The sequence below is a fragment of the Pogonomyrmex barbatus genome, unplaced genomic scaffold (assembly GCF_055798465.1).
Source record: "Pogonomyrmex barbatus isolate J1 unplaced genomic scaffold, ASM5579846v1 scaffold6, whole genome shotgun sequence".
In the NCBI taxonomy this organism is placed as follows: domain Eukaryota; kingdom Metazoa; phylum Arthropoda; class Insecta; order Hymenoptera; family Formicidae; genus Pogonomyrmex; species Pogonomyrmex barbatus.
The window spans coordinates 7,414,221-7,429,044 of NW_028297160.1; the positions used below are offsets into that span (position 1 = coordinate 7,414,221).

A 14,824-nucleotide genomic window follows, 5' to 3' on the forward strand; every position below is an offset into this window, starting at 1 on the left:
ATATTTGACGACGAATTTTCTGTAAGTTTATGTGAGTCACTATGAAAAATTAATTAAAACAGTCTTCTGGTGCAGGACCATACGATAAGAAAACTAGACAGTGTTTTATAACATATTATGATCGATGAGAATGAACGACTATGATCTGAATTTCTCAGGACATATCGATTAAAATTTGACATGTCGCCGTTATGAGATGAGGAATGGCGTTGTGGGCTCGTGTGGTGTAACGCAATACGATAATGTAATAAGCCTTTGATATATCCATAATAAACGATAATAAATGATAATGACTTTATAAATATTTCATAACTGTCTGCCGAAAATCAGAGCACGATTCATATGTGCAAAAACGTTTTATATCATTGCGACTGCAGTTCAATCGATTTTGATAATATCGCTTCTGAGAGTTTTTATAATTATAATACGATAAATTTATTTAATAAAATATAATCTCTCGTTCGACGGTGCGTGCGTGCGTGTGTGTGTGTGTGTGTGTGTGTGTGTGGGGGGAGAGGGGAGGGGTGCGATCCCTTTAATTTCGCGACTTGTAGAATGTCAATTTTCCCTTATCGTAAATTTTTTCTTAAAAATATGATGCATATTTCATCGTGAGAATAGAGATCGATTGAAGAAGTGACATGTTCCTCTCGAACGTTTTCCGCGATAACGTGAACCGCGACCCAGTCCGGGTGCGCTGACAAGGCGCGTATAAAATCGACGATAGCGAGCTGGACAGCCGCCAGTCTTGCGAGAGCCGCGCGCGAGAGCGGACGTCGCTCGTTTTACGCTGATGCGGTGCCACGTGAGGGAAAAGCCAGGAGGAAAACTCCATTCGCGCGCATCTTCGAAGTAACAACAAATTTTCTTCCCGTTTCTTCCCTCCCGTTGTGGACTCACGTTATCGCGTCGAGCGTCAGGAATGATATGGATGACGCCGGAAGTGCGACTAAAGAATTAAACAAGCGGGATCGGCTCTCGAAGGGACGACATGTCTGACGATCATGGCATCCGTTCCATCGAATTAAATTCTATCGAATCGGAAGATCGATGTGTGCTGATTTTTTTCGACGTAGAGAAAAACAAAAAAAGAAAAAAAAATTGAAAAATCGAGTGATCTAAAATTATAAACTACAAGTTTCAATGATCGTGAACTCTGTTTATTATTTTCATTTGTTAATTGATAATATTATAATAAAAATAAACTCAATTTTATAAAAGTAAATTTGGCACTTTGTTAATAAAGAAATTCATCTGGAAATAATAATCGATGACCGGAGTGAAATGTAGCAAAAATTTTGATTTAAAAAAAAAATAGAGATCGTATAATAAAGCAATAACGACATTGAATGTTTTCATCGAATGAACTGAGTGCTTCGAATTCATTGCATTGCTAATTGCATTTACTAGAATAAATCAAAGTCATATTCTTATCGAATTGTCGCTGTTCTACAGATTCAATACAGACTTTTTCGAGCAAAGCGGCTTTAAAGTAGCATAAGAAAAGTCAAAGAAGAGTTTTTTAAAGGGCGGAAAATTTGAAACGTGCCTATTCAGACTTTCAGTATCGCATGTGAAATATTTTGCGGTTATTCTTAAAAACGTTTACGCCAACTGACCCTGAAGATACTTCCGCAGAGGTGTGAATGCAGCTATTATGAAATCCTCGAAGAGGTCAAGCGTTTAGAGTTGCCGCGTGGATAAAACTTCCACAACGCTTGAGACGAAACCAATTCTTTACAAGCGTCCCGGAAAGATCTTCGCAATTTCAGCCGTACTTACTTTGCTGAAAGTTTCCCGCCTCGCGGCAACTCTTGTGAAAATGCGAAAACCAGAATCACGGAAATCCTCTTCACGAACAACTTGAAAATATTTCATAAAATAAAAATTCATTTCACCGAGAAAATATAAATTGCATTGATGCAAAAATATTCTCTCTGGAACTTGTGCTCAAGGGAAATAATTTCATAAATTGTGCACGAACTATCTTCAAAATCTCTGCAATAACGTTATCACGGAAGTTATCCGCGTCGAGTGCTAAAAAAAGCATCGAGAATATTTTCAGAAATACGCATCGAATTATTACGAAGGTTTTAGAACTTTGGAGACATTACTATCGATTTTCCGATTTTCTCGTCCCACGGACATATGACAGATTTATTCCAAAAATCTGCGATCGTAAACTCCTTGAGGTGAAGGGAATCACGTCATAAATCGCACGATGCACTGGACATGAAGGAGTTTCGAGAAGACAAGTGAGAAGTCCTGGGAATCTTGGGCAGCGGAGAAGAAGACGGAAGCCAAAGGAGAATCATACGAAAGCGAAGAGGGAAGAGAGAAGGGAATTGCGAATAACAGGCGGAGGCGAGGAAACGCTCCAAGAATGCCGTGGATAAAGTGTTTAGGTGGTGGAGGCGGAAAGGCCAGGAGGGGCAAGCCACTCAGCGTCAGTCAACCGATTCACCTGCTTGTCAAGGTAAGATTCCTCTCGAAAAGTTTTCCGCGAGTTTCTTTCTCGCGTGAATCTCGTGACGAATCAAGCGCAGATTCGATATATTTGAATCGTTTTCTTCCGTGGGATACATTGGAGTACAGTTTTTGCGCTAACTCTTTTGAAGCGTTTCTTCAAGCTTTAAAGCAAGGAAGCGTGAATATATATCGTTAAAATAAAATTAAAAAAAATATCATGTAAGAGTATTATATATTTAAAAAAACATGTATTTTTAGTTGTAGTTGTTTTATTAGAAGAATTTTTTTAAAGACTAACAGAAAAATTAGATGTGAAAGTTAATTTATTAAAATTTTATAGAAATATATATGTATATATGTATATAGTACAGTAAGATACTCCCGCCCGGCGATCATTGTTGATAGGTGCGTGAAAAATTGTTTACTTCAAGCGTCTCGTGCGTAGTTATTGCCGTTTGAAATAAACAATTTCTCACGCGCTTATCAACGATGATCGCCGGGTGAGAGTATTTTATCGCGCGCTTGCCGGTGGGCCGGACTACGATGATTTTTAATAATTAATATTTTGTTTATTATTGCGAATATCACAAAATAATATGGGACTTTTATGTTCATCTCGATCCCATCTATTTTTTTATGAGCGGTAGCAGAAGTCTCGCGGAACATCCTGTATATATATATATATATATATGTGTGTGTGTGTGTGTGTGTGTGTGTGTGTGTGTGTGTGTGTGTGTGCGCGCGCGCGCGCGCGCGCGTGTGTGTGTGTATATATAATAAAATAATGAAATAAATAATTAAAAGCGAGTTGTCATCCATGTGTTCAAAAAATGTGTTCAAAAAATAGCACAAAATATATGAAAATTTTTATAGCATGTAAATTTATGTTTATGAAGTTTCCCATGTCGTTTAAAAACTTGATAAAGGCACAATGGAATTCATAATGAGGCTGGGAATGAAAACTGTGATATTGCTCCAATCATCTATCTAATATAGTGGCACATGGCCCTCCTGTTTTATAGCTGTCAAATTCCTAATGAGCAACTTGAAATAAAGTGAGAAAGTACCTTAATACACAGTGCTATTTTATTGATATTTTATGATTACGATATGTAGATAAAACATAGAATGTTCTTCTTATGTACGTGGAAAATTTAGTTTACATAATTGACTTATGAAATGATGCCTAGTATTCAAGTACGATCATTTCTGAGTAATTAAATTCTTGAGTGATTAAATAATTACAACTAATTATAAGAGAGAAAAAATAACCTTGCAATAATATGGTGAATTATGATTGCAATAGGAATCTTTATATTGTTCAATTTAAAATTTACAATTAATAGCAAGTATAAATTGCTGATATAGTTAAATTTGATTTTTATGATATAAAAAAACGCATTATTATCAAATAGAATTCTTTTAATATAATTTTTTGCAAATAAAAAATGATATTTTAATTATTTCATTTCATGTCGTTTTTTATATTTATACTTTTTTAATATCATTTTTCTAAAAAGTAACACCAACTAAAATCAACTTGCTTGAGATAATGATAAATTGCAATATTTTCTGCCATTAATTATTATATAATTATTATGTTCCATCTATTTCCTTTCTTGTTATCATCAATTATTCTTTTCTATCGATAAAGTTTATAGAAAAAAGTCGAACAAAAACGTTCGTAGATCATATCACGTCGTTAATAAATAATACAACACAACAAAGAAATCTTCTATATAGAGTATGGGAATGTAGAAGAGTTTCCTCTTAAGGCGACGGTTATTAGGCAGTTGCGTTCGTCCCGGGATGCCATAAGATCAAGAGATATGAAATCTCGAGATGACGAAGGGATGCCGTGGTGGTCCACGTTTCTTCTCTCTATCGGTTAGTTGATTTATTAATTTTCTAGGACGGCCTTTTTCTCGGTTCCGGATCCCTTTCGATGGACGCCCCGCGGGTACCATCATCGATTCGACGAGATCTCGGGCACGACCCGGCAATTAAACCAGTAATAACAGATGCGGTGTTAGCCACTTGTTAAAATTACAACAAGCCTCGAGTCGTGATATTCATTACACGCTCAAACGACTGCTGCACGATTATGATATTGTTTTACAATTGCTACAAAAGCACGGTGATATTTCCAGGCACGTTTACAAATTCTGAGGAAGCATAACCATTACAAATTATTTATATGAAATTCATGAATATTTATTATCCAAATTTAATACATTGCACATAATGAGAATTCAGATATTTTATTTAAATTGGTCTCTTGCTGTAAAATATTTTTGTGACGTGAAACTCTCTCATCAAAGTACAAACAACATTTATAAAACTTACCAATAATGTATTATGAAAATATATCGTTCTAAGAGAATAAATCGTAACAGTTAACAATTATTAATCCCGAAAGCGAAATCCAATTCCAGTAATTATAATTAAAAATCAATTATTAATTAAATTATATACACTTTTGCAGAGTATTGTAGTAATATTTCGTGATATTGAAATACAGTGACATCATATTTCTGATAGAATTACAATTTAGGAAGCAAAAAATTCTCTCTAGGTGGCACGAGACCAGCATTCGTGCGAAGAGCTCGTGTTTCAAGTTTCTGCTTGCCGCATACCACATGCATCGTACAAGCTGTCCTAACAGATGTGCTCACGTATACATATATTAAAATACAACGTCAAATGATAAGCTGTCACGTTGAAATTAATGTTAATCGACAACTACACTAATTGTACATTTCGATCGAATCGAATTTCTTTATGGAGAAAACATGAAAAACGCATCACAGTGACAAGAAACGAGTTAATTCGCGAGCGATTCATTACGTGATCAATTCACGTCATTCTACATTTCCGTATTTGATTATCGTTTACAACAGCATTGTTACAATGAAATGCGCGCGTACACAAGTCGCAAAAATAAACATACCGGTAATCGAGTGCCCGGATCGGTTATTACGAAAATACGGAACGGTGGAAGTTCCGACGGTTTGTTTCAATCAATTATGAATTTGGAAAATGGAATTAATGGGGAAGGTAAAATTCAATTCCAACAAATGCGCATGCAGAATTTTCCATTCGACTCGATATCTCGACTTCAATAACGCTAATCGCGAGCGGAAATAAACTGAGAGTAAATCGTCGGTTGGTAGAGAAGGAAAATCATGAATGTTAAAAGACCGGCAATCAAATAATACTAAGCCACCCGCGGAGGCACGCTACGGCATTTTCATTAAAGCGCTACTTCAAACGCGATACGATATTCCATCGAACGATTAGAAACCGGAGCGCTGTTTCTACCTGTATAAAACGATATAAATACGTGAACGCAAAAAACGATGCATGTGTGATCCGCGCGAACACACATACGGTGGACGCGTCGAGTAATGGAATTTCAGGCTTGCAAAAATATTATCTACCAAACAAATGTTCCCTTCCTTTAATAAAATAAATTAATAAATAAAACTATTTTACATTTTCCGCAAAATACAGTTTTAAATATGTGCTCTTCTGTTACATGACTGAAAATATTATTCCTCGTTATTTAGTTAGTATTCATATTTAAATTGTGAAAAGAAGATGATCATAAGAAAGATATAAAGTTTCTACAACAATACAGAAGATTTCGTATGGAATTCTTGATTCATATAGACACCCTATAGAAGAAGGATCTCGCTAAAGCGGTATCGGACAGGTCTACAGACGGAAGATTGTATGAGAGATACGTACGACGAGAAAATGTTTTTCCCCATTGCATGCATCCGCCGGTGCTTCAAGTCCGGTCCGACCACCGCGACTTTCCAGCGGCAGCGCGTCGGCGTTTCTAAACGCCGCGGCTCGTAGCGTAGCGAGAGCCGCTCTCTGTTATTATAACCGTACTATTATCGGTACCGACGCGCGACGATACACCTGCGTTGCACGAAATAACGCCCACCATCGTAGTGCATCGCTCCGCGATGTAAAGACTGGCGATTAAATTAGCGGGCCCTTGGGGCACAGTCGATTTTTCCTTCGCCCACGTGACAATTCGTTCCTCCACGGAGAGGTGACGATTTCTCGTGTGCAGGAAGATATTCACGTCTTGAAATTTCAAACAATAAGTATTTTTTTACCTCAAGATCCCAATGGGCGGAATGTGTAAAATCAACGCGTAAGACAACTTTAAGATATCTTTAAGAATTCTTTAAGAAACATCTTTAAGATATCTCATATAAAGAATTTCTGAAAGATATCTTGAAGTTATCTTATGCGTCGATTTTAGATATTCTGTTCACTGAGATGTAACTTTAGAATTGAAATAGCACCTAATATATATTTTTAATATACATATAATTATGTTATATGCAATAAGATTAAAAAAATAGCAGAGATAAACTAGAAAAATTTAACAAAAAAGATACCACAACTCTCGATAGTTGAAAATCGAAAACTAAGAGAGAAAGAATGCTTTCCTCTGTTTTACTATCTTACACGAAATATTATCTCATCATGGTTTAAGTAATTATCTGTATATTTTGTAACATTTTCCAAGCATTTTTTAAGCGTTAGTAAGCAAGCGATGCAATATATATCTTTTGAAAGGTTAGATTTCTTCGCACGTTGTCGGTTTCTACCTACGCGTATGAATTCACTCCGCTTGCGGAACGTTTACTCCGGGCTTTGCTCAATACCTTACGTTGTTTGCTCTTCGCACACGTATTTTTCTTACACCTCGTTGGCGCTGTCATAATATTACCTTACTACCTAGCTTTTCCATATGTATCTCGATACCCAAAATACAAGCATAGTTATAACTGCGAGATCTTATCGTGGATAAACTAAATTTTCAAGCAAACCAGTTCGTATGAAAATCTAGCAAGTGCATATAATGCGTAATTGATAGCTTTGCACACTTACGAAGTCGATGATCCTGGGACCATGATAATTACATAAATTTCCTAATCCTCGATGCGAATTGAAAGCCTACGGGTCTGCGAAATCGTGAGCGTGTCTGCTGACCTTTCGACGAAGATTATCGTGTCTGTTGGAGTTTTCAGGAATCGATCGATCGTAATATGCGGTTATGAGAGTTCTCGATAGATCCAATGCTGTGCAGAATATAAAAATCAATCGTACGAAACATACATGTCTATTTGCATGTCTCCAATATAAATTTGTTGACTTTCATAAATTATATACAATATATATAATATGCAATATAATTTGCGGAAATTATACAAATCTCTAAAGATATATCATTTTTATTATCCTATATTTAATTAAATTTTTCTCTTTTATACATGCAATTATTAATTCTTTTTAATTAAGAGCTTTGCTTCAGTATTTTCTAATAGTATGTACTCACAAATTTCTTTGACTTTTTTTCAATAATTGGGATTAATCAAAGTCAAATTCAGGAGAAAGTTTTAACGAGATTAGAATGAGTCGGTCATTTACGCAGTTTCACCCTTGTCCTATTTTTGGCATCAGGGACGTCTACGTCGATTTAGATCGCAGAGTAAAGACAAAGACTTCTTCATTTCTGAATATAACGTTAAAAATAACAACACGACGATTTTTGTCTGCTTTCGCAGCGACGATGTATTTTTATCCGTCAGTCTTGTCGCGCATATTTTCACATTAACATTTAAAATCGCAAAGCATGTTTTTGATTTAATATATAATATTATATTTTTATTAAAATTTATTTAAATATAAATATTTATGCATATAATATTATTTCTGTTACATATTTTATTCCTAAATTGATTCCTTATACTATAAAATAATATATAGATCTTGAAAATATTGTAATTTTGCAAAATCGTCAAGTTTTGCTAAATGTTTAAAATAAAAAATATATAAGGAAACAATAATAGCTGTACTTCCTAATTTTTTCCTAAAAATAATATTTAGTAATAATGATTTTAAATGTTATTAATAGAAACAAGAGATTAACTTCATAAAACAATTATATCGCTTTCGCTTGAGATTAAAGTTGTATTACAAGTGAGTGACTCTCGTTTCCCGCCTGCAATTAAATTGAATTGCAAGCTGCAAGCTTCCGAGTAGAAGCCAAGGTGATTGCTTTAATAAATTTCCTGCCTCTTCGAATACTTGGCGCTCAAAGGGATGTGCTTTTAATTTAAAATGTCAAACTGATGTGTTTGTATTAATTTCAATAATAGAGACAATTTTTATAATAGTGATTCAAATATAAATAAGAATGTTCGCAATATTTATATAGCTATATAAATAATTTGCAATTTCAAATACATATGTCGATCTTACTATGAAATGTGTAATATAGTTTGAAATAAACATTACCATAAATTATTTATATTTACTTAAACCTTTATCGCGAAACTGGAAATTTATCGTATCAGGCAACTTTTCAATCAAGCTTTAGTAAACGATATATCTACAGAGCTACTTTTACGAATTTATTAAAAATCATACTTTTACTTAGTCAAATAAAGATATGACAATAGATGTAATACACGTAAAATTCTCGTTTATGCAAATGTATTAAAATGGTACGTTTTTACAAATAGCAATCAAATGTTCGTTCTCGCTTGTATGCAAAGACTCGCTTTTTTATCGTTTCACTCTTTATCACAGATTAAATGTAAGCAATATCCGGTGGAAAGAAAGAGCATGACGGTGTTAAAGAGGCCCTTAACGAGCATTAAGTCGTGAGGAATGCATGAGAAGGAAAAAGAAAATGGACAGACAGATACAAGGAGATTAAATCGCGCGATATCACAACCGACGTCTCGACTTCTGCACCATTGGCAACGACGATGGTCGACCTCTTGAAATTCCTTAATTGCACTTGTACGACGATTTGCAATTAAAAGTTCCACAATTTGGACACACGACGTATTCTCGCATAGCAGTGTCCAGTGAACGATTAACTTTCCCAGTGAAACAGTATTAGACTTCTTAGCGTAAGAACGCTCATAAAATCTTATCCTTACACCTTCTTTTTTAGAATTAATTGTTCACCGTTAATTATGAATAATGTAGAATAAAACTTTTGCGAGTGTTTTAGTCAGGAAAATCAATGCCGCGGAAATTTCATGCGTCAGAAATTTCATACCTGTATGCGTAAAATATAATTATGTATAATAGATGTCTTATAGCTATTTAATATTAAATGTGCTTCCTTAACAATATCATGCAAAATTATGTATTGTTATTGTCTGGCACATTTTGATTGCCCATTGTCGCCGTGACAATCAGTTAATAAAATTTGCGATATTTATTTTATATTTTTATATGTCATTGTTCTATAGGCGACAACGAAATTATGTGCCGTATTGTTCTCTAAGGTTAATTGATGTTTGTGGCAGGAAGTGTTCTCTGCCAATGTCAAGCATTATAATAATGCGCGTACACTGTGGGAATCAAATAATGGATTTTATCGTACGATTTAATTATAATCACTTAATAGCCGTTTATTGATTGTATAAGAAATAAAAAATTTACTAATGTCGAAAAATAATTATCTTAAAATAATCCTACCTTTCTTGAGAAAGATATGATTATTTTAAGATAAATAATTATCTTAAAATAATCATATCTTTCTCAAGAAAGGTAGGATTATTTTAACATAATTATTTATCTTAAAATAATCATATCTTTCTTGGGGATAAAGCCTAGTTAAATTTGTAGCCTTACATGATTTTTACTTTCTAAGTAACTATACGCTGTCAACATTGATTCGCCAATTGCAGCAAGTGAACTTTTGTTATTCACATGTAATAAGTCAAGGTTTTGATCAAATATCTATTTACGTACGATTTTATGGTGATAGATATTTTCGTCAGACAACCTGTAATCATATCGTATAATACAGTATAATTAATGTTAGACGCGCAAAATGATTTTTGCTATATTAATTACATACTCCTAACGATACAAAATGACAAATTTCAATGACGACATCGCTGTTGCTCATCAATCTCCGCAATTTTTCCGTTTCATGTTTTGTGAGAGAGACATCAGTGCATAGATATGAAATCTGGACGTTGAGCAATGGCAATAAAGAAGTGATTAAAGAGCAGAATCTTCGCATGCAGTATCGAATCATTAGTTTATTCTTTTAAATAATTAATGCGCCATTTTGCCAAGTGTTGTAGACTTCCAAAAAATGGAAAACTTCATGTGTGGCAAATGACATATACTTATTAATATGTAATTAGACTTAGAATGTTTTAGCATGGAAATTGCTTTATAATTAGTATAACGTAACAACCTTACGATTTCAATTTTTATTAATTTTTGAATGTTTCTTTTTTTATATAATTATCTAATAATCTTTTAAAAAGTATTTTCTCATGAGTGATCTCGTTAGATATTCATATCATATTCGTTAAGCATTTGAATATTAATAATTGATGAGTCATTCTGCGCAAATGTAACGCATAATGCAGAGATCGCGAGACGGTGGCAGCGATACACACCTCTTTTTGTGTAAGCACACGATAGTCCATCAGCTGAATATTTTATATCAGCGAAAAAGCAAATCTGAAAGCGTCAGCGGTGTGTCGTTGCGCATACGTGTAATATGATAATTTGCCAGACAATACCGGGAAATGTCAAGGAGTAAAGCGTGGAGTTTTCCCGTGCTATTCCTCACGAATGCAAAGCGTATTTACGATCGTCTCAAACCGATATATGTGGGAAAAATCTCTCGCAGCAACGACGATACGCCCCGAGTTTATGATCGGTTGGCCGCGTCTAACAAAAATAGTTTACGACTTTTCACGTTCTTCGGTCTCCATCTCGTTCTCATCTCGTTCTCGACTTTCATCTTACCCTCATTCTCAGCTTCTTCACAGAGCTTTCCAGGCCTGCGAGTGAAATATTTAACGCTTGAGTAGTTATGTTTATTGTTCTCATATCATATCATTCTGAATTAGAGAGAAGTTCAAAAGCGTGTAATCTTCACAGAATTACGTGATGGCGCAAATGATGGAATTTAATTGCAGACGTTAAAGCGTTTTTTCGATCGTTAATTTTGATTGGTCGACGGATAACAATGGTCCTTCCAGCACGAACAAGAGATCGACCAAATGAGATCATAAAAGTCGAGGCGAATTTTTAAATACTTGCGAGACTTGTAGTGTAGTTGTCAAACCACTTTTTCAAAACGATGTAAATAAATCGTTCATTATGGATACTGTAACGATATGATTTTGTACAAATGGATAAACTGCTTATAGTATTTATGGCAATAAGTATTTCTAACTACTACTTTATTGCAATCCCGTTGATGGAGTTATATAACTATAACTCATGAATGGATAATGAATACGAGGAAGTGAGAATTCATAAAATAAATGCAGTTTTATGAAACCTCCATCTGTATTTTAAATTATAATAAACGCAGTATTATTTCTGAGGCGATTAGACACTATGTAATACAAAATCTAGAAGCAGCACGATTACTTTTTCTATCACAAGTTTTTCAAGATTGCTCATTAGATTAACCAACAAACGTGGATAAAAATAAAATCGTTCACGCCCATGGACATTTATCAAAAGCGCAAACAACGGCGCAATCTCGTCCGATTCCGTATTAATCGTATTTATTTTGTCGATGCAGCTTCGACAAACACAGAATTGCGTTGTGCAGTGCGTGTAAACAGATAGCGCAGAAATCGGAAGAAATCGCAGCGAGGCGATCGAATCATGAGGGGTGAACACAGAACAGCGTGTTCGCGATCTCGGCTTGCGAAAGCCCCGCAATTATATTTTCTCCAGTTGGATCGTGTCGGAATATTTCCCGAGCGTACTCTGTTTTCATTGACGAGATCGTTGCGATCTCTCGGTAATCAGCTCGGCGAACCCACTTCGTCATGGCAGTCGCCGAGGTGAACACGGGTCGCCGGATGATTTCAGAAGAAGACGACGGCAATAATGAGGACGAGCCGGGAAAGGGACTCGGAATTCGTCGTACAGAATCGTACCTGCGCGACTGTCGGATGAAATAACTAAGGTAATGAATGGGATGTGCGTGCTGTTCCTTCGCGTACAATTAACGGCACATCCGAGGAGAATGCGAGACTAAGGACCTCCGTGTCAGTGAACAAACCCCGGTAGTAGTAATCTTTTTCCCTCGGACGCCCACATAATCACCGAGAAGAGACAAGTGACGCAAGTCGACAAGGATTTCGAAAGATTATCGTGAATAGATTATCGTGACTGACTTCGATGATAATAAACGGAATAGAATTTCAGATAGAGAGAAAATTGTGATTGACTTTTATTTTTTATACAAAACAAATAAGGAACGTCTATAGAATAATGAAAATTACAGAATTTAATAACGATGTTAATTTGTCCTTATTTGAAATTCTGCAACTATTGTAAATATTATATTCAAAAATGTATATAATGCGAGTAAGATGTGACGATGATTTTTTTTTTAATCATATATTATACAGAAAACAGAATTACAAAGAAGTACCAAGCGAAAAACACGTTTTATAATGTATAATAAGGTGAAAGGTGAAGAAAGATCGGTTAAGGCTCATATGGTAATGACGTTTGGCTAAATCGATCAGATAAAACTTTGTATAACTTCTCAGTAGCAACGTCTTTGCGATGCCTTTTTTTTGAATTATGACCTGCACACATGCTATAAATTTTCTATTTTTCTTCTTTGATTTATATTCTGGCGATTTCCGCGTTTAATTTTACTATTTCGACATCAAAAAAGACTCTAAATACTCATGTACTCAACTTTATTTTATTTATAAATGTGTATACGATGATTCTGTTAAATTTCGAAATATTCCTAAAAGTCCCTTTTAACCTAAGACTTTAACTACTTTGAGTTCTTTTATACGTAGAAGTCTGAAGAGGAATTAACATTTTTGAGACGCAGCATCAATAATTAGGCTAGCACTCAGCAGTGAATAATCAACCGTTAAAGAACGGATAAACACTTCAATACTAAAAGTATGGATCGCATAATCGTTTCCAGAATTATGGAGAAGCTCTTAGTTCCACAATTTATCGTTCGGTTACGATGCCGACTAGGCGTTTCACTTCATCAACGATATCGAGAACAGACCTAAGGATAATGGGCCACTAAACATTGGACCACTATTTAGACGGATCAAAGTACGCGCCGATATCAAAATGCGATTTAAAGTTGTTGTAAATCGTTGGAAAAATCTTTCGATCAAATTGCTTTATTGCCGAAAGTTCTAGCAATATCTTTTTATACATGAAAAATGATTTTGTTTATTCTTTAGTTCGAAAATATTATCATAAAGCATTATCACATATTTCGAATAAAATCCTTTTATTATCATTCGAGCTAGCAATACATAAATTAAATATTGTTTGATGATATAATATTTATTAGTAATTTGTACATATATATAAATATAATTTTATGTCAGGAAAAAATCCGTCGTATTTGAAACATTATACTAATTGTTCGAAGAAAGGACTATGTGTTAAAAATGCATTTCCTGCACCACGCAGAAATGCAAAACGGAATGTGATCATCTGGATAAATGTGTAAGCATGCTTGCGCTTCCTGTTTGGACCATTAGCCTCGACAAGGGCGTAATCGAGCTGAAGGATCAAAGTGTACGTAATGGTCGCGTGCTGACTTATACGGCGAGGACAACCGCTTGGATTCCCACGAAAAGCATGATTATGGCGCGCGATCCCTTTTGCTACTTGAGAGAACAAAGGTGAAGATCAGAATTTATGGCTGGAATTAATTTACGGGACGGAATTTCCGGATGAATCTCGGATCACTGGAAATTCGGTCCTCTTCTCAAGTGAAAGGATATCCCTTTCCTAACAATTCGTCTTGTTACTGATTCCGCGTGAAGATCAATTCTACTATATTTTTATCAAACACACTGAGACTGAAAATTTGAGAAAACATTTTTCTCAAATTTTCCAAACTGATATGATGCGAAAAATGCAGCGTTCATATTCTACATAAAAACATATTATATAACAAAAGTATCGAGTTTGGAAACTGCGCGTAATAAAATTTCTTTACGTAACACAAGATTGTAAGGAAAAGATTTAATTTTACGGAAACTTGCAAAACAAGACTGCAAGACGCTCGTTTCGCGAGCGTTCCGGCTCCGTTGCATTACTACAGCAATTAAATTTTCCACAGTAGAAACTATCAGGACGAGAAAATTAACGACTTCCGAGATTACAGATATCAATAAGACGTATCAACATTGCCGTTCATTACGTCGTTAGTTGCGAAATCGCAGCTGTAACGTGCCAGAAAAGCCCATCGCTTCAACAACTACCAATACCGCATTCTTGTAAGAACCGCGATTCACGTGACACATATCATCCA

General features: G+C 35.0%; 1 protein-coding gene across 8 annotated transcripts in view; it reads left to right on the forward strand.

Annotated features, from left to right (window-relative positions):
• The first annotated feature begins 730 nt into the window (after positions 1-730).
• Positions 731-14,824, forward strand: part of by (focal adhesion protein tensin) — a 158,663-nt gene continuing 144,569 nt past the window's right edge. For 7 of the 8 annotated variants that reach the window (XM_089082628.1, XM_089082632.1, XM_089082634.1 and 4 more), the window contains exon 1: positions 732-2,476. In XM_089082628.1, the coding sequence (XP_088938754.1) occupies positions 2,384-2,476 (93 nt within the window). In that variant the 5' untranslated portion in view covers positions 732-2,383. Of the gene's footprint in view, positions 2,477-14,824 lie in introns of all 8 variants that reach the window. The other variant, XM_089082630.1, reaches the window with a different exon arrangement.